At 38.8% G+C, this 18,927-nt stretch overlaps 2 protein-coding genes across 6 annotated transcripts in view; one reads left to right on the forward strand and one right to left on the reverse strand.

Annotated features, from left to right (window-relative positions):
• cblb (Cbl proto-oncogene B, E3 ubiquitin protein ligase) overlaps positions 1-17,089 on the forward strand; it is a 75,803-nt gene extending 58,714 nt beyond the window's left edge. The window contains exons 10-19 of one of the 2 annotated variants that reach the window (XM_051909235.1): positions 1,184-1,375; positions 4,434-4,601; positions 4,680-5,042; positions 8,244-8,329; positions 12,010-12,138; positions 12,221-12,285; positions 12,517-12,621; positions 13,774-13,932; positions 14,037-14,159; positions 15,381-17,089. In XM_051909235.1, coding sequence (XP_051765195.1) covers positions 1,184-1,375; positions 4,434-4,601; positions 4,680-5,042; positions 8,244-8,329; positions 12,010-12,138; positions 12,221-12,285; positions 12,517-12,621; positions 13,774-13,932; positions 14,037-14,159; positions 15,381-15,631 — 1,641 coding nt within the window. In that variant the 3' untranslated portion in view covers positions 15,632-17,089. The remainder of the gene's footprint in view (positions 1-1,183; positions 1,376-4,433; positions 4,602-4,679; positions 5,043-8,243; positions 8,330-12,009; positions 12,139-12,220; positions 12,286-12,516; positions 12,622-13,773; positions 13,933-14,036; positions 14,160-15,380) is intronic. The other variant, XM_051909236.1, reaches the window with a different exon arrangement.
• Positions 17,090-17,148: 59 nt separating this feature from the next.
• The window catches only part of alcama (activated leukocyte cell adhesion molecule a), a 74,060-nt gene continuing 72,281 nt past the window's right edge, over positions 17,149-18,927 (reverse strand). For all 4 annotated transcript variants that reach the window (XM_051909276.1, XM_051909274.1, XM_051909275.1 and 1 more), the window contains one exon: positions 17,149-18,627. In XM_051909276.1, coding sequence (XP_051765236.1) covers positions 18,597-18,627 — 31 coding nt within the window. In that variant the 3' untranslated portion in view covers positions 17,149-18,596. The remainder of the gene's footprint in view (positions 18,628-18,927) is intronic.

Below are 18,927 nucleotides of genomic sequence, written 5' to 3' on the forward strand. Positions count from 1 at the left end.
GGGAAATGTTAGTGGAGCATGTTTGTAGTTGACGTGTTACTTAATTTTAGATGCAAGTGTTTACTTGTTTGTTCCATATTTTAGTGTGAGAATATGTGAAGAAGGATGTCATCTTTCTTTCAGGTTAGAATTGTTGTCACTGAACACACATTGTCACAACATATCTAAAATGACATCTAAAAGGCCTTAGCTGTGGTCCATCACGAGTCCATTCTTGGATAACAAGAGACATAATTCTAGTGCTTGTGTGACTTTTTGAATCTCCTGTGCTGTTGTTCACCCTCTTATTGTTATAAAACAGCCAGGGTGGCTTCCCTTTTAACCTGTCACCTGCCTATAAAAGGTACCTGACCATTAAATAAACAATTGAACCGGTTGAGAGCCGAGAGAAGTATCATCTCACTTCCTAGCTGGAAGGGACATTAATATTCATTGCTATTTTTCTGGTAAGTTTACGAACACACAGCAGTGAAGTCTTGATGGTGACTATCCCTTAGAAATCTCACTCTTTTCTCATTTTAATGGCCTTGTTTTATGCCGAGTCAGTTCGGGTGTGTTTCTCTCTTTCTGTTTAAGGGTTCTAATTAGGATTAGGTTTCAAACGATGCTTTGATGTCTTTCCATGACCCCTCAACCAGATGGCAGCCATGATCATCTTTTGTTCTTGTAAATATCGACACACTTTGATTCTCAGAGTTTAATAGAGGAAATGAAAGATGATTGTTGTTCATTTTGCCATGTGTAAGCCGTCTCCAGGCTGTACGGAGCCGTGCGACATGGCGGAGTGGCCTGCGTGTGTGTCTGTCTTGCTTTGCAGTTTCCTAAATCGAAAAAGAGAAATTCGGTACCCGGCCTGAGGGGGTAGCATGTGCGTTCCAGCTGTTTGTAATCAAACATGGCTCTTCAGATCCTGCCAGTAAAGAGTTTCCTCATGGCCAAGGCATATTTCCACAACATTCTGTCAGTGTTTACAGCACTATACAAATAAGCAGACCAGAACCGTTGAGGTTGATATCAGCAGAGGTACTACACCGTGTGCGTGTGCTCATGTCTGTTTTGAGTAAGAGACGGTTTCTGGACAAGTGTTGGAGCCTTTGTGTGTGTATGTTTGAGAGTGCACGTTACAAGTGTGTGCGCTGGTGTTTTAAAGTTCACTCAGTGTGTCCTCGACTCTTTTCTGCAGGATTCCGATGGTCAGGGTTGCCCATTCTGTCGCTGTGAGATCAAAGGGACTGAGCCCATCATTGTGGATCCATTTGACCCACGCAATGAAGGGGCCAAGTGCTTCTTCCTGGACCACTTCAGCTCCCCTATGCTGGACCTGGACGATGATGATGACAGAGAGGAATCGTTGGTCATTGACCACATCAAAAAGGTACAAAATCCATGAGATTCCCAACATATGAAAATTGATCCTAATTACTTAGACTACTGTTCAAAAGTTTGGCATCAATATTTTTTTTATTTAAATATTTTTGAATGGAGTCTCTTATTCTCACCAAGGCTGCATTTATTAAATCAAAAATACAGTAAAAACAGTAACAATGTGAAATATTACGATGGAAAAATATAAATAAATAAATATATAATTATATAAATTATATATATATAAATTATTATATATATATAAAATTTATTTATTTATATTTTTCCACAGCCATTACTCCAGTCTTCAGTGTCACATGATCCTTCGGTAATCATTCTAATATGCTGATTTGGTGCTCAAAAACATTTCATAATGTTGAAAACAGTATAATATTTTTGTGGAAACCATGATAGATTTTTTTTTTTCTCAGGGTTTTGTGATGAATGGAAAGTATAAAAAACAACATATATTTAAAATATAAAGTTTTTATAACATCACTTTTGATCAATTTAATGTGCTCTAGCTGAATAAAAGTATTAATTTCTTAATAACCTCAAACTTTTGAACGGTAGTGAATATGTATTGAATATGAATTCTTATTAATTCTGTACGCTTAATATTTGTTCATGATAATATTAATATTGTTCCCTATTGATCTTAGGGCATGTTATTAAAAAGACAATAAAAATTATTGACCACGTAATATTTTATCTAAATTTATTAACTTGTTCACTTCTGACACAACCTTCTTTTTCGGATGAGTTCACCAAGCCCTCTTATTTTTTTAATCCTTCCCATCCATTCTGCTATACAATGCCCACTTTTCATGACCCAGTCAATTCCTGATTGATAAAATCAAACCCAGAGCTACTTTTTGTTTTTTTCACTCTGGAATACGTGTTGAATGCATTTCATGTTGATTTTTAAGTCAAATCACTGTCTGTTATCACACGTTTACAAGTATTTAGAAGTTTGTTTCTGCCCAGACCTGCTCAGTAGATAAGACTTCATTCATCACTGTTGTCATTCCATGACAAATCTTCTTTTTTTCTAGTGGTTTTAATCTCATTCTTCACTGGACTTCAAAGAGACCTATATCCTGCTTTTATATAGGTGCAAGAGCCTCCTACTCTTCACCAGCATAAATGTCAGTCTCTTTTATTAGAAAAAGAAACCTGTCGGAACCTGCCTTACGAGGACACAGCCTCCGCAGCTCCACTGAGTAGATTCATTAAATGCTAGAGCTTGGAGAGCAATAGAGGGCACCTTCTGGCAGGAATGTTTTTAAATAGAAATGCAAGATATTACTTTTTTTTTCTCTCCCCATAATGCCCTTGCAAGAGAACATGTAGAGGATATTGGCTTCCCAGTGAGTGAGAACTTGTTTGTACTAAGAGTAGGGCACAAAGCTTATGTTATTCACCTTTTGATTTTCTTTATCTTTTTTTTTTTTTTAGCAAATTTAATTAGCAGCGCTTTCCCCCTGTACATTTTTTTTTTTTTTTGTGCACTATGAACAAAAGCTGTCCAGCTGCAATTGCTCTGTTCATGGATATGCTAATGAGACTATTAGTTGATTAGGAAGTTGAATACCTTAACCTGCCCGAAGCAATTCATGGAGGTAATAGGCCATTAGGATACCTTTGTACGCAATCATGATGATGGGTAATAATGAGTTTGTCATTTTTCTTCTCTTTGTACTGCTGTCGTGTTTATTTCAAGCATTTTATCTCAATCAAAACCAAGACCTGTGCAACATCGAGTGTTTCTGTATTTATCTTGATTTTAGATTTTCTAAAAAAAGAAAGAAAACGAGTGCTGCTTGATTGTGTAAAACTCAATCAGATGGATGATTGCCAGGCTGTTGCTACTGTATGTGGTCGCTTAGGTGCCTCTAAATGTTTTTATCTGGTTGCTAGGGGATTCTTGGTGGTTGCAAGGTGAATTCTAGATAAGTGGTTTTCAACTGAGGCCAGGACCCATGGTTAGGGGTCAACAAACGTCCAAGGGGACCTCAAGATGGTTTAAAATAATTTTAAATAAGACAAAACAAGCTTTAAAATAAGCCAAAGCAGATAAAATCAAGATCAAAATCAACTGGCATCATATTTCTCATTTTAATTTGTTCTCTCGAAAAAATTATTTATTTTAAGAATGTTATTCTAGACCTGGAGAAGTCATGGAAATTAATATAATGAATATGAATTTCTCTAGCTATGTCAAATTCTAAAATATTTTATCAGGTGGAAACTGTTATTTTTGTAAGTCAAAATATTTAAAAAATAAAAATCTCCATAATTACAAATGACTAGAAAATTGTAAATGTAAATTTATTGGTAATAAAGTGTAAACCCTGAAAAACATTCTGTTATTAAAACCTTTTGGAATTATGGAATTTAATTATTTTAATTATTTTCTTATATATTTTACTGTAAAAATTATTTTCATTATTTATCACCACATTTTTTCTATACTGTTTTCAATATTTTGAGTTTCTGTTTATTAAACCAATCGCCTTCATTGTATTAACTCAAACTTGTAATTTCAATGAACTCAAAATTTGAAGACAACCAAGTAACCAACAGTTAAACCAACAATTCTTTTTTACAGTATACTTTAGGTAAATAATATATATATACATGCACATATATATATATATATATATATATATATATATATATATATATATATATATATTATTTTATAAATCTCATTACGTCATTGTCAGTACAGCAGAAGTACCAGAAATATCTTTGGGGGCCTAAATATCTTTTGAATATTATCTTTGACAATAATGTCTCAAAAATGTTGAGAACACCGATCAAGGCAGTTTCTTAATAATTGTCCCAAGATATGACTGTGATCTGAACTTCAGTGTAATTCTAGGGGATTTTTTTATTGCTTAGAAAGTAAAAAATGCATGATGAGTTATGCACAAAATTTTAATCTTAAGGTTATGGATATGAAGAAACCCTATATGAACAATAATAAAAAAGGTGCTTGTCTTTTCAAACCCTAATAAATATGACATAAATCACCATTAGTGTTTTTCTCTTTCTTTGCGCAGTCCATGGAGATCCAGAACTCGCCGATAATGTCTCCGAACTCATCCCCTGTGTGTGAACGCCGGAAAACCGCTGCAGATCACATGGGCCCACACTTAAACATTCCTCCCGTACCGCCCCGCCTTGATCTCATCCGCTCTCCTGCTCCCAGCCCCACAGGCTCTCCCAAGGTATCTTATTGATCATGATAAATATTTTGATTCTCAATTTAATTTTTGTGTTCTAATATTTCTCTTTTCTCTTTGCAGTCATCTCCAGGCATGTCCAGAAAACAGGACAAGCCCCTCCCTGCCCCCCCACCCCCACAGAGAGACCCCCCTCCTCCTCCTCCGCCAGAACGCCCACCTCATATCCCTCAAGAAGGCCGGGCCGCCTGGCTCGTCACCCCTTCGTCTGGCCTTCCCAGGGACCCTAGAGCGCCCCTGGAGGCCTGGAGCCCTAAAGACAGCACTGCTTTGTCAGACTGCAGGACGTCTGCTGCTGACCGCTCACCCAAACTCGCCCACGCTGCCCCTGCGCACATCAACGGGAGACCCCTCAGCTGCTCTGGTGCGGACTTGGGGTTGAACCGGACCAGCCACAGACTGAATGCACAGTCAGAGTGTAGTAAGGTTAGGAACGCACACACATTCCTTCTGGATCATGCGGATCACGTTCACATGAGCTCGTTTTGGAGAGCGACACTTTATATTAGGGCTGGAATGTCCTTCTTTGATAAGCAGAGTCAAGAACATGAGATAAGAGCAGAAAAATGACTGGACATTGTGTTTCGAAATCACCTAGAACCCTCTGTACTCATTCACAAGCCCTTACATGCCTATTTTAAGCCATAAATATTCACTTTTTGCTCATGGCTGTTACTAAGCAACAGTGACGATATTCGCAGTAAAGCAGGGCTGTGAAATTTGGCTGTGTGTAGTGCTTGTCTTTGGCCCTGGCATTAAAAAAGGAGGTATTTAAAACGCATTCAGTGCCTTTCGTTATTACAGCACTTGCCCTCCCACCCCGACATGTGTTTTTGCATATATCTAGGTTAATGCACCAGAATGCAAAATACACACACATATTCTCGCTGGGAGTTTATAGGTTATGTATTAAATACGCATGTTCTGCACAAGGGGATTGGAGAGAGTGAAATATTTGGTTGCAAAGCTGCAGCGGGTCTCTCATTAAAGCTCTTTTGGAAACTAAGAACTTCTCTGAGATGTTCTGGGTTGTTTGAAGTGCATGTGGATTTTTTTGATCTTTTTGTTCTACTAAGGTTTGCAACGTGCAATTATATGTAACCACCAATGGACTGTAAAATTCTCTCTCTCTCTCTCTCTCTCTCTCTCTCTCTCTCTCTCTCTCTCTCTCTCTCTGTCCCTGGTTGGCATGTCAGTGTATGGATTCATTTAGTGTCACAGTGTGGGCACAGAGAGTTTGGCCCCTGTTCTCCCGTCACAAGCCCACACAGCTCAGTTCAGCCCACCGCCTGCAGGCCACAGCTAGTGTGCAGCATCACACACTGCTCTTGATCTGTGAAATAAACTGTTTAGACATCTGAGGCTTCTAGAGCTCCATGATAGAGGTCTAGAAGATCCTTCTAGTTCATTCAATAGACACATAGGGCCTCATTCATTAAACTTTCGTAAATATATGAGTAAATTTGGAGTAATTTGCACCTAAAATGGACCTTCGTCTAAAACTATCCTCTGGATTTACAAGCTCTTCGTAATCATCTGATTTGATAGTTAAAGGTGCTCTATGTAAGTTTTTGACTGTACTAAAGCATAAAAATACCATAATATGTTTTCAGATATTTATTAAACATGCTGTGTTCACATACTCGTTTCTCTGAAAACTATTGCTACAGTTATTTTACTTTGAAATTTGCATTCCGTGTCAGAATTTCTGTTTTTGTTTTGGTCTGTGCAAGACCGCATGTTGCCAATTTACCCAATAGTATTTCGCCACCCTGGTTGCCAGTTGGCGGGAAACACATGCAGCGAATTGCAGTCTTGGAAGCCAGCGAACAAACTGGGACCGAGATCGCAGATTCTACCCGACCTAAAAAGCTTTCAGCATTCATCTAAAAATCTCTATGAACGGGAGCATATTAAAACACGATATCAATTCATCATAAATCAATAAATCAACTAATTATCTTACAGTGTGTAAGTCTCCTCGCCTTCCAATGTCAATTGAGCTCGCTTCTGTTGCGTGTCTTCAAACTGGCAACCCGCGAGAGCTTTGAGTCTGAGGAGGAGGGGGCGGGGCAAACAATATTTTGAATTTGGGCTGCAGTACCCATTTCAACCATTAGCTGTCATTCTTACATAAAGCACCTTTAATCGTGTGTATGTTAATGAATTCCAATCATTTGTAAATAGGATGCTTAATCCCCGCCCATGAGTTACAACTATGCAAATTACATGTCCAGGAACGCTGTGGAATCTTCTGGGCTCCATTCTCAAGTTTGGCTCCAGTATATTGCAATAACATGCTAAAGAGACTAATTGGCCATATGTTTAACAATAAATATTCAGTTAACGTGTGTCCACCAAAGTGTTTTTAGCCAGCTAAAAAAATGCCAGGCGCTCTTCTGAAAACGGCCAGCTGATGGTGTTTGAGAGCATTTTGGAGGCCCAGCGTTTTTCCAACTGAGATGCTTTAGTTGCTATGATGATACAGAATATGCCAGGCAGTAATGTGCCTATCTCATTTTAAAGAGTATTACTGAATATAAAAATGCAGTAACCAGCCATATTAACTTCTCCATTGTTGTACAAGTAGGATAGTTGGTTGGTGTAGTATTTGTCCCGCCCCTCCTCCACTGTGATTGGACGGCTGGGTAAAAATTGACAGTGACGAGGGCTACATTTTACCCAAAGTTGAGCAGTTTTTAACTCTCAACTAAAAAAAGACAGGGCCAATGAACTTGTGAAATATTATCAAAATGCAGTGTTATCAGTTTGCCTAAAAGAACAAAGAACTTTTGAATGTTTTACGCACCATTAGGGAGCAGCAATTTATGCCAGAACGGCTTTACGAATGATTTACATACAAATTCGTTCTGCTCGTGTTTCATGAATGAGGCCCAATAACAAGGATGATCTGTGTGAAAATACTTTTAATGTTCTCCTTCTCTCTCTCTCTTACTCAATCCTTTTCATCTATAATCCATCCATCCATCCATCCATCTTGCTATTCATCAGTCCTTTCCATCCATATTTCTATCCATCCATCCATTCATCGATCCATCCATCTTGCTATTCATCAGTCCTTTTCCATCCATCTTTCCATCCATCCATCCATCCATCCATCCATCCATCCATCTTGCTATTCATCAGTCCTTTCCATCTATATTTCTATCCATCCATCCATCTTGCTATTCATCAGTCCTTTCCATTCATATTTCTATCCATCCATCCATCCATCCATTCATCCATCCATCCATCCGTCTAGCTATTCATCAGTCCTTTTCCATCCATCCATCCATCTATCCAGCTATTCATCAGTCCTTTCCATCCATATTTCTATCCATCCACCCATCCATCACTCCTTTCCATCCATCCATCCATCTGTATTTCTTTCTATCCATATGTTCATCCAACGTTTCTCCTATCTACCCATCAGTCCACCATTCCATGGATATTTATAAGATTATATGACAAATAATCTAACAACTATTATGAATATGTCCCATATGGATATCATCTGTATCTTTATGTCAGGTTTCTTATTGAGAACTACATCCATAAATTAGTTATCATAAATAGCTTGTTGTTTTTTTTAACATTGCGTGTTTGTCTGCATGTGTTTCTCTGCAGTCTTTCATCAACGGTCTGTTACCTGGTGACGACTACGACGTCCCCCCTCTGCGTCATTCCCCTCCCCTTGTGGACCATAACCAGAGGTGAGTGCCACACACACACACACACACACACACACACACACACACACACACACACACACACACACACACACACACACGTGCCACTCCCATCCCTCGAGCCCTGCTGTGGCTCTTGTGTCCATGTTGATCATAATCACTGTAAAGCAGCTCAATCTGTCTCTTTATTCTGAATGGAGCCTCACCAAACAAACAACTGACTGTTTACCCTGCCCAATTCACTCACATCGTCTTCATATGATTACAAATTACCTGTTTACGGCTCTTGAGCACTGTGTTTTTCTGTGGAATTGCTGATCTCATTGTAATGCCAATCCAGAGCATCTTTCCCTGCTTTGCTCATTGATCTGCTTTTGTGATGTTCGTTGACTGAATTATTACATTCTCGCAAGTGATTTTTGTGGTGAAAAGACAAAAAGATCATGTGGACTTAATGAATGTGTTAATGTGATCCAAGGATTGTGTGCACAGGCTGCATCCTGTATATCTCTAGAGGTCTGTCAGAACAACACACACACACAGCAATGTTTGGACACATGTGCACCAATTATGCAAGAGCACCAGGATCCGGAGAGCATGTGCTCTTTAAACAAACATAAAGGCATACACACACACTCACACACACACACACAGCAGTGATGGACTTCCTGTGGGGCTTTTGAGGGAATTAAGCAGGACCAGCATATGAGGGGTTGCACTTCAAGCAGCAAGCCATATTTTCTCTTCTGTCACAAACACTTATGCTCTTTCTTTCCTTTATATTGTGCTCAGGGTGTTATTATTAGATAGTCAAGAATAGTGGTGAACATAGTAAACTTTGCCTCTTATCTTGCACCGTTTGTACTACAGACATGAATGATACCTCACATTATGCTGCTTGTTCAAGAGAGATACGCTGTTACTTTTCTAAGTGATTGGACTTGCGTTTTTTACCTGGTTAATAATGAAATTGACTTTTGAGAAACTGCAAAGCAACATCTAAAAAAAAAAAAGACACCTCAGCAACAGCTTAGCAGCAAGTTAAAAACTGCTCAGTTAAAAATAATAATAATAATAAAAAAAAATACTGTTACTAAGGTGTTCTAAATACCGTCAGTATGATGATATGGAGTGGTGTGTTGCTGTGCAGTCCATAAAGTGTTCTAAAACACTGAATGCCTTAGTAACTGCATAGCAACATACTAAAAACTACTCAGTACATCGTTATGCTGTTGCTAAGTGCTTCTGCTTATTGTTAATACATTGCTACACAGTTGGTAAAGAGCGGATTTCAGTCTAAACACCTTAGCAGACTATTTTTTACATTGCTATGCTGTTTCAGAATGTTGTCATAGGGTTGATAAAATGTCTAAAGAAAACACTCACAACACTGCATAGAAATGTCCTGTCTACCACCCATGGCACCCTAGCTCTAGTCATTGGTTTGGTTGTCAGTGTTAATGGCTTCATTCATGCAACACTGTTCTGCTCCTCTCAGCAGTTCCTGCTACAAGAAAAACTGTGTTTCTGTCACCACTTTGACAAATGAAACCGAGGTTCTGGAAACCACAATGGCTGTTGTTTAGAGCCCTGAAGAATAGTGTTGTGTGTCTATGTGGTGTATCTGTCCATAGAGCTGCGTCAGTGTGTTTATAGAGGCTGAAATTACTGTATTGTGTATATATAAATGTCAAAATGAGTGTAAAATGAGTCGCAATGAGCAAATTATCAGAAATGAGTTATTGTTATTTGAATGTATCACATTCTCTATTAAAAAACCCCATAAAGGGTTAGTTCACCCAAAAATGAAAATTATGTAATTAATTACTCACCCTCATGTCGTTCTACACCCATATGGCCTTCGTTCATCTTCGAAACACAAATTAAGATATTTTTGATGAAATCTGATGGCCTCTATAGACAGCAGTGCCATTTAACGAAATGCCAAACTGCTGAAATCACGTGACTTTGGCGCTCCGAATCACTGATTCGAAACAAAAGATTCGAAGCAGTATCAGCCATCACTAGATATCATTGAAAAGTCTTTTTTTTTTTTTTTTTTTTGGCGCACAAAAAAGTTTTCTCGTCGCTTTATAATATTGAGATTGAACCACTGAACTCACATGAACTGTTTTAAATATGCTTTGAGTACCTTTCTGGATCTTGAGAAGTTAAATGGCATTGCTGTCTATAGAGGCCTCAAAAATCAACTAAATTCTCGCCTGAAAAAATTCTTTAAACTACGTTCCGTGGCACAATAACTGTAGCATCTATAAAAATATGGTGGGTTTGCTTGTCCACCATGACACTCGCTGTGAGAATGCTGAAAGCAGAGTGATTCAAATGGTGAAACGGTTCCCGTGGTGATACTGGTAGAATATTGCTTGGCTGGAATGACCTCTCAGCCAATCAGATTTGAGAACCAGTAAGATCTGTTGTAAATATATATATTCTCCGCTGGCTCTGGGCACACTGGATTGTTTGTGATGGGCATCACACACATTAACATATGTTTACTTTACAGAAACATAAACACACCACTAACTTGGAACTGTTGAGGGCACTTTCCACCTCCTCAAAGAAAGCAAAACTTGTGAACCTGTCATCTCCCTCACTCATAGGTGTTTTCACACTGCTATGGTTGGCTTCTGTTAAAGACTTGGCAAATGTACATCCATAAACACTCTCTTAATGTCTTGGAAACAAGGAACACTTTGAAACACTTGAAAAAGATCTTTTAATGAATCGTTTCATCAACACAGGGAGATGAAGTGCCTAAAGCGCCCTCTAATGGTGCATTGCGGTAGCAGTTAAGGTTTGCCTGGAAAACCGCCCATCTTATCCCAGCAAGAGCTAGTTAAACCCCCCCCAGTAGGTGCCAGTCCGTTTAAATATTGGACGTCTTTGCCTATTTCAGCCCAGCCTGTGACTCTTTAGTTAGAGCATTACGTGATTGAATTGGCTAATCTCACAGCGACCAGCTCACACACTGCAGAGTGCTTGTTTCAGTGAGTCAGCATGAAGGTGGAGAACTTCGTCCAAATCCCCGTCAAAGAGCCTTTTTCCAAGAGTGCTGTGGCATCACTTACAATGCTGTCATCTATGTAAATATTTACATATGGTAATTCCACACTTTGCTGTAATTTGGGAGCACATGAGGTGGTTTCATTTGAGTATTTGCTAATGCAATAATTCATATTTGGAGTTAGGGAGTTGTTCAGATCTGTTTAAAATTTTCCATGGTACATGAATCATGTCTCAAATCATGTGGTTTGAGTGAAGGTCTGCTCCCATAGACTTGCAATGAAGGAGGGAACGAGCCCAATATATAGACCAAAATATAGTCATATAGTCTATAAACACTCTGAACCCTTTAGCAACCACAAAGCAAAATACTCAAAATTACATTGCTATGATGTGGCTTAAGTGTTAGAAGTATTTTTAATACATTAAAGAGTGTGGGATCTTTTTACACCTAGCAACCATCTAGAACACCCTATCAACCATTTTGAATTCCCAAGCCACTTACAACTTGCCAAACATTGTGGCAACTACTTTTGAATTAGGTGAACACATAAAATTAAATTTAGGGCCTGATCTGTAGCCCATCTTATGCCTGAAGCATCATGGGATTGCGTGGTTCTGATTCTGTGTTGTCATTTGTGCCTGTACATGTTATGTAATAAGTTTTGTGTGATCTACAGACACACCAACCCCTTCACAAGCCACCGGAGTCTGACGGACAAAGTGGAGGACGAGTATCAGATTCCATCATCACATCCCGTCTGCATCACACAGCCACCCGTCTGCATCCCATTCCGCATCCCCAACAGGTAAACACACACACAATAGTGAAACAATGACTGTTTTAGCATCCCACCCGAAATTAAATGTTTTTTTTTTTTCTCTATAAAGGGCTTTAGAAAATGGCTTGTCGGATCTCTCCACAGACATAAAGAAACATAAACCTCCAGAGCATGGTGAGAGAACATACACACACACAGATATAGAGTACACACACACACAGTCATCTGTCATCTTCATTTTCTGTATAACCATCTTTTAGTGTGATTGTGGGAGTTTGTTTGTGTTTGTAGCATCAGGGACTAAAGTATAAATTTTTTTTTATGTGGCGGCCAGTGGTTGTTGAAGTCAGACATGGCGTTTAGGCCATTTTGTAGGTCAGTATAACTGTGTGTTGTGTTTCTCAGGTGGGTTTGACTCTGGTTCATTGATTTCGGGTGTGGCTCACACCACACAGTGCCCCCTCCATAACAGGACACCCTCAGACTACGACATTCTACTGCCCCCTCAAGGTAGCCGATGACACAGCGCCTCAATTTCATTGGTTGCCTGATTAGCAGACTGTTCAGTGGTGTTCATTTGTTGGTTTCTGCCTTTACTATTGCACTAGGTTACACAAAATGAGCTGCGAACACAAATGCAGTCTTTATTCATTATTGAGTCACTAAATCTTATTATTAGCTTATATTATATGAGCTTTTGGATGTAGTTGAGGTGTGTTTGTGTGGTGCTTCTATTCGGACACTTAAGATGAATTATTTTTTTACGTTTATTCACCTTCACTTCCATAAATCTTTGTATTTAGCTTGTTTGATTTTAGATCGACAGATTCATGAAGACATCAATTTGCCTTTCAGTTTAATTCATAGTCATACTACTGTCATAAACTTACAGTAATACAGTACCGTAACACTTTTTCTCAATTGCTTAGTCATTAAAATGTATTCTTTTAGCCAAATAATTGAAACAAAAATGCAGTTTCCCAAAAGAAAGACTTTGTTTCTCAAAAACATTAACACTGTTTCTGTTTCTGTTTCACACAAGTTGTAAATCTGTTAATTTAGTGATTTACACTTTGGTCGGTAATCATCTGTGGCTACAATTATTTGATCAAAAATACAGTAAAAACAGTATTATTGTGAAATTATTAGAATTTAAAATAACCGTTTTCTGTTTGAATATATTTTAAAATGTAATTTATTCCTGTAATGGCAAAGCTGAATTTTTAGCAGTATAACTCCAATCTTCAGTGTCACATGATCCTTCAGAAATCATTCTGATATGCTGAGTTGGTGCTCAAGAAACATTTCTTGTTATTCAGTGAGAAAACACAGTTGCTGAACACAGCTGTGGTAATATTTTTTGTGGAAACTAATACATTTCTCTCAGGATTCTTTGATAAATAGAAAGTCTAAAAAGATCAACATTTATTTGAAATAGAAATCTTTTGCAGCAATGTTAAAGTATTTACTGTCACTTTTGATCAATTTAATGCATCCTTGCTGAATAAAAGTCTTAATTTCTTTCCAAACAATCAACAAAAAATTCAGAAGACATTCAGTTCATGTCTGAATGATATTTTAGCGCCATCTGTTGGTGAGAAGAGGAACTGCTGAGGCATGTAGAAAGACTCAACCACTCTCTCTTTCTCTCTGTTCTCTCAGCGTCTCCAATGGAAGACCCGTTCAACTCTCTTCCTCCGTCCCAGCCTCCTCCTCCTCCTCCCCCCATCAGAAACAGTTTCACAGAACCCTCCTCCTCCTCACCCTACCCCAGACCTGCCCGCCCCTCGTCTGGACACGACCACTTCCTGCTCAGCCCTGGTAAGGCCAAATCCCACGTATCTGTGACTATTAATGTAGTATAAATATCAAATACTGCTGTATTTGGGGTTGTATTGGTGTCTAATTACCAGTGTGATTCACAGACACGTTCATAGACACATTGAATAACTCGCCTCCTAATCCTCCCGTGCGGAGACTAACTGGTGACAACATGAAGACGCCGTTCAGGGCTCCTCAAGACTATGATCAACTGCCGCCCACCTCAGGTACTACTCATTGTATAAGGGCTGATATAAAGCAAATAGTTTTGGTTTTGGATGCTGATTGGTCAATACAAAGTTTAAGCTAAGCTAAAATAAACATTTCAATGGCAGTTTGTGTCCTTAAAGGTATTGTTCACCCAAAAATGAAAATTCTGTCATCAGTTATTCACCCTTATGTCGTTCCAAGCCTGTAAGACTTTCGTTCATCTTTGGAACACAAACCCATCTGGAGTCACTTGGATTACTTTTATGATGTCTTTACTGCCTTACTGGGGCTTGAAAGTGGTAGTTGCGTAGCTGTCTATGGAGGGACAGAAAGCTCTCAGATTTCATCAAAAAGATCTTAATTTGTGTTCCGAAGATGAACAAAAATCTTACGGATGTGGAACGACATGAGGGTGAGTAATTAATGACAGAATTTCATTTTTGGGTGAACTAACCCTTTAATACTTTTATTAATATTAATATACACTATAATTCAAAAGTTTGGGTCAGTTTTTTAAGATTTTATTCAGCATGGGCGCATTAAATTGATCAAAAGTGAAAAAAAGTATAACGGTTTCCACAAAAGATTCCACATATCAAGCAGCAGAATTGTTTTCAACAATGATAATAATAATAATAATAATAATAATAATAATGTGTTTATTGAGCAGCAAATCAGCATATTAGAATGATTTCTGAAGGATCATGTGACACTGAAGACTGGAGGAATAACTCCAGCTTCGCCATCACAGGAATAAATTACATTTTAAATCATATTCAAATAGAATACAGAAACATAAAACTGTTCTTTTAAATTGTACAACATTACTGTTTTTACTGTAGTCTTCTTTTTAAAAAACATAAAATCGGTAGTGTATATTTATTTATTTATTTAATTATTATTATATTCACTACATAGCTCAGCCTCTCATACCTTATGCAATAATTATGAGCTGAAAAAAATTAAATAACATTGCTAACACTTCTAGAATGAGCCAAAAATATACTTGTAATATCCTGATAAAACAGCTGTGAGCACAGTGTGTTGTTCTGAATACATAATAGCTGTGCAGGTTTATTAAATGAAGCCATTAGCCATCGAGATGAATGCGCTCAATGAATTATTAATTATTAGCCTGTAATGGGTTTTTAATGTGTTCCAAGTCTTTTTAGCCGGCCTGCTACCATCCATTCTCAATGGCCCATTTTGACTAAACACTCTTTGTTTCCTGTTTACAGTGGCCGGAGATTGCTTCAGGGCACCTGAGAGACCTCCAAAACCACTTCCCAGGATCATCCCACCAGACATCCACAGAAGACCGCACGAATCGTCCCGGGAGAACGTAGACGCCAAGATCGCCAAGCTGATGGGGGAGGGCTACTCTTTTGAAGATGTGAAACGAGCGCTGATGATCGCGCAGAACAAAGTGGACGTGGCACGGAACATTTTGCGGGAGTTTGCGCTAGTCGCCCCCAGGCAGGGCCTGTAGCCCGTGTCGATACAGTTTCAAACTATGACTGACTCTGAGTGTACAAGCCGCAGGCTGACTTCCGCTTGCTTTCGTTTAGCGCACCCAGCAAACAAGACGAAAATGTGTGCTTTTTTCGCCAAAAGGATCCTAACGGAGTGTTGCGTTTGTAACGACAGGATCCTATGAAAAAAAAAAAAAAAAGCCTTGTGTTTACAGTGACGTGGCTTATCTGCAGCACTCAGGTCATCGTCATTACAGCTCGGGATGTTCAAGAGAGGAACTGAAATTGGATTTTTCGTATTTGGAGGTGTCCAACCACATTTTAGGGTGGGTTTGCTACTAAAGCAGTGACGTTTGTATTTCCCTCGAACACTCTGGACGGAAATGAGAGCAGCTCTGAACGCTTCTGTTTGTGTTGCCAGTGTCTGCGGGCTGTTCATGCCTTTCCTGCCACCGCTGCTGCCACACACACACATATACACACATCCAGCCGCTCGTTCTTGGCCTCTTGGGTATCATGAATTTCACAGTAATGGCTCTCGGTGTGACCATGTCTCCTTTATCTCATTAATTCGCTGTGAACATGACAAACCAGATCAGATCGTTTGAGGCAGAAAGAGACGGATTTCGAATATCAGGTTCACAGTTCTCTTTCTGTCTGCTTTTTTTTTTTTTTTTGGCTTTTTATCAACTCTTAACGGACGCCTTCAAGATCTGAGTGAACTCCAGCGTTAGCAAGCAAGGGCTAATATGGTGGTTTCATTTTCTGTAAATAGAAGGGCCTGTCAACTCGTGAATAAAACAAACCCGAATGTCCCTTGTTTATTTTCGATTCAGTGCAGGAGGAAGCCACCTAAACCTTTCCCCCTTCCCTTCTTTCGGTGCCCACTTGCACTGATGCCATATGCAAAAAAACAAGAACTAGACATGCAGAAAACAAAACAAAAAACACGCAGATTAGTCATTTTAATGGCGTCAAATTGAATTTGACGTAATAGTGATGCCCACAAATTGAAGATTTAAAGCGACGCTCAAGCGATGACTTCATTCAAGGCCATTTGGGAATTTTGGGAATGGAAGCTGGACCGCTTCGACTCCTTTTCCCACTGGCTGTGTCATTCCTCCTCATCAGGTTTTCTCTTGAACTTGAAACTTCATTTTTGCACTGGTCTCGCTCTCCATCTTACACTTGAAAGTCTGAGAACTGAGTGGACCCTCTAGCGGAAGAGGACGTGGCCTTCGACAGGTCTGCAGGGGGAACGGTTTCTGTTCATTTCCCCTCTTCTTTTTACGAGAGATTTTAGTTTGTTGGAAAATGCCTTGTGGATCATTTAAAAACCAGTGATGTGTGCAATTAATTTATACTTTGTTAAAAGTTTTCTCTGAGATTATTTTCATCTTTCAGTAATGTATGTAACCCGTGATCTGTTCTTGTGGAAAAAAATGTTTTATAAAAGCCAGTATTAACATCTGCTACATGTGATATTTTTTTTTTTTTTTTTTAATCATTGTGCATGGAAAAAGAAATCCAGAAATTTTCTTCAAAATGTACACTTTTATTGTCAACAAAAGTACAAAAACAAAAGTCAGTATTTACAATACTTTATGGCCTTCTTTTGCGGTTACCCTCTTTGGTTTCACTGCTGACCTGATGGTTCAAAATATGCTAAACATGAACATTCAAAACACTCCTTTGTGGAGATGAAACAAAAAAAGGTTTCTTCTAAATATACGTGACAAAGTGAGATTATAGTTTAAATAAAAAGGGTCTCTTTAGTGACTAAGCAGAAGCACAGCTAACCTTGCATTTCTCACACTTTATAAATAGCCAAACACAAGACATTCAAACATATTTACAGCCTCTTTAAACCATGTCAACAGAACAATGCTTCAAACCATCGCTAAAGACTACAGTGTCGGACATCAACCTGACAAACATCGAAAATGATGTGTAAAAACAAAAAAAGATGCAGTTTTTGTAGTCTGAGGGAAGTGCAAAACAAAGGCTATACAGTGAGGTTTCACATTAATATACTGACTGAAGTTTGCCTTCCGATACTGACTCTCTGTTAAGGCAATATAAAGGGGCTATTCTTTTATATTTACTTCCTACCAAAAAAAAATAAAGTCTCTGCATGCAAGGTTGCTACCACCCAGTCTGATACCGAGAGCGGATGTTTGCTTGTTTATTTATACTATATGCGAGTCACGTCAATGTCACTACGTTAAACTCTAGCGGGCCGTGTCCAGAACCCTACAACTATGACATCATGCAATGCAACCTGAAGGCCACTGGGTGTAGCAGGATATTTCCCTACGCTATGCTAATTTTCTAAACCCGTTTTCACTACTTAGCCACTTCAAACTAAAGGAAATAACATGAATGTCACAGGGCAGTGTCATAAAGAGGTACCAATAAATAAAACATGAGCAAACAGATGTGTAACAGCAGTGAATTCATCGTTCTTCCAGCATCCGACCGCGATCTTAGGAGTTTTTGATGAGGGACTGTGCAATTTCAATATGTAGTCCCACAATCCTTATTTTTTTTCAATAATCCCAACCTTAAGCAGAGTGAACGTACTCCCCTGACTTATTTACATAGACCTAAAAAGTGTACAGCGAATTTACATGTTTTTTTTTACTATAGGGGGAACAAAACATCTGTGCCCACCACATCAGCAATGCGCATGAAACGAGAACATTCACTGGGAACACAAAAAGAAAAATTCAGAATCGATCAAAAGTAAATGCAGTCCTCAGTGCAGACTAAATATACAACACAAGTGGTTTCTCTTTTACACTCTTGGATCATGGTGGGGGAATTTCTTTTCTTTTTTTCTTTTAGGAAACTGTTCGTTTGGAGTAGGAAATATTCTGGAAACATTCTGCGATGCGTGACGCACACGAGCAGCCTGAAGGAGGCGTCGCCGTCCAATCAGATGTCTGGAATTAGATGATTGAAGTGTGTAGTACTGCACATTCAGTGACAAGGCCTCTTTCCTGGTTCATACCTGACATGACACAAAAACAAAATGTGATTTGAAAGATGAGAAGAAAAAACTAGCCTGATATTAAACCGATAGTTCACCCAAAAATGAAAATTCTGTCACCCTCATGTCGTTCCAAATCCGTAAGACTTTCGTTCATCTTCAGAACAGAAATTAAGATCTTTTTACTGAAATCTGAGAGCTTTCTGTCCCTACATAGACAGCTACTCAACTGACACTTTGACACTTCAAAAAGTTCATATAGAGATCATAAAACTAATCCATATGAATTAAGCGGGTTGTCCACATTTTCTGAAGAGACTC

The sequence above is a fragment of the Ctenopharyngodon idella genome, chromosome 10, assembly GCF_019924925.1.
Source record: "Ctenopharyngodon idella isolate HZGC_01 chromosome 10, HZGC01, whole genome shotgun sequence".
Taxonomy (NCBI): Eukaryota; Metazoa; Chordata; class Actinopteri; order Cypriniformes; family Xenocyprididae; genus Ctenopharyngodon; species Ctenopharyngodon idella.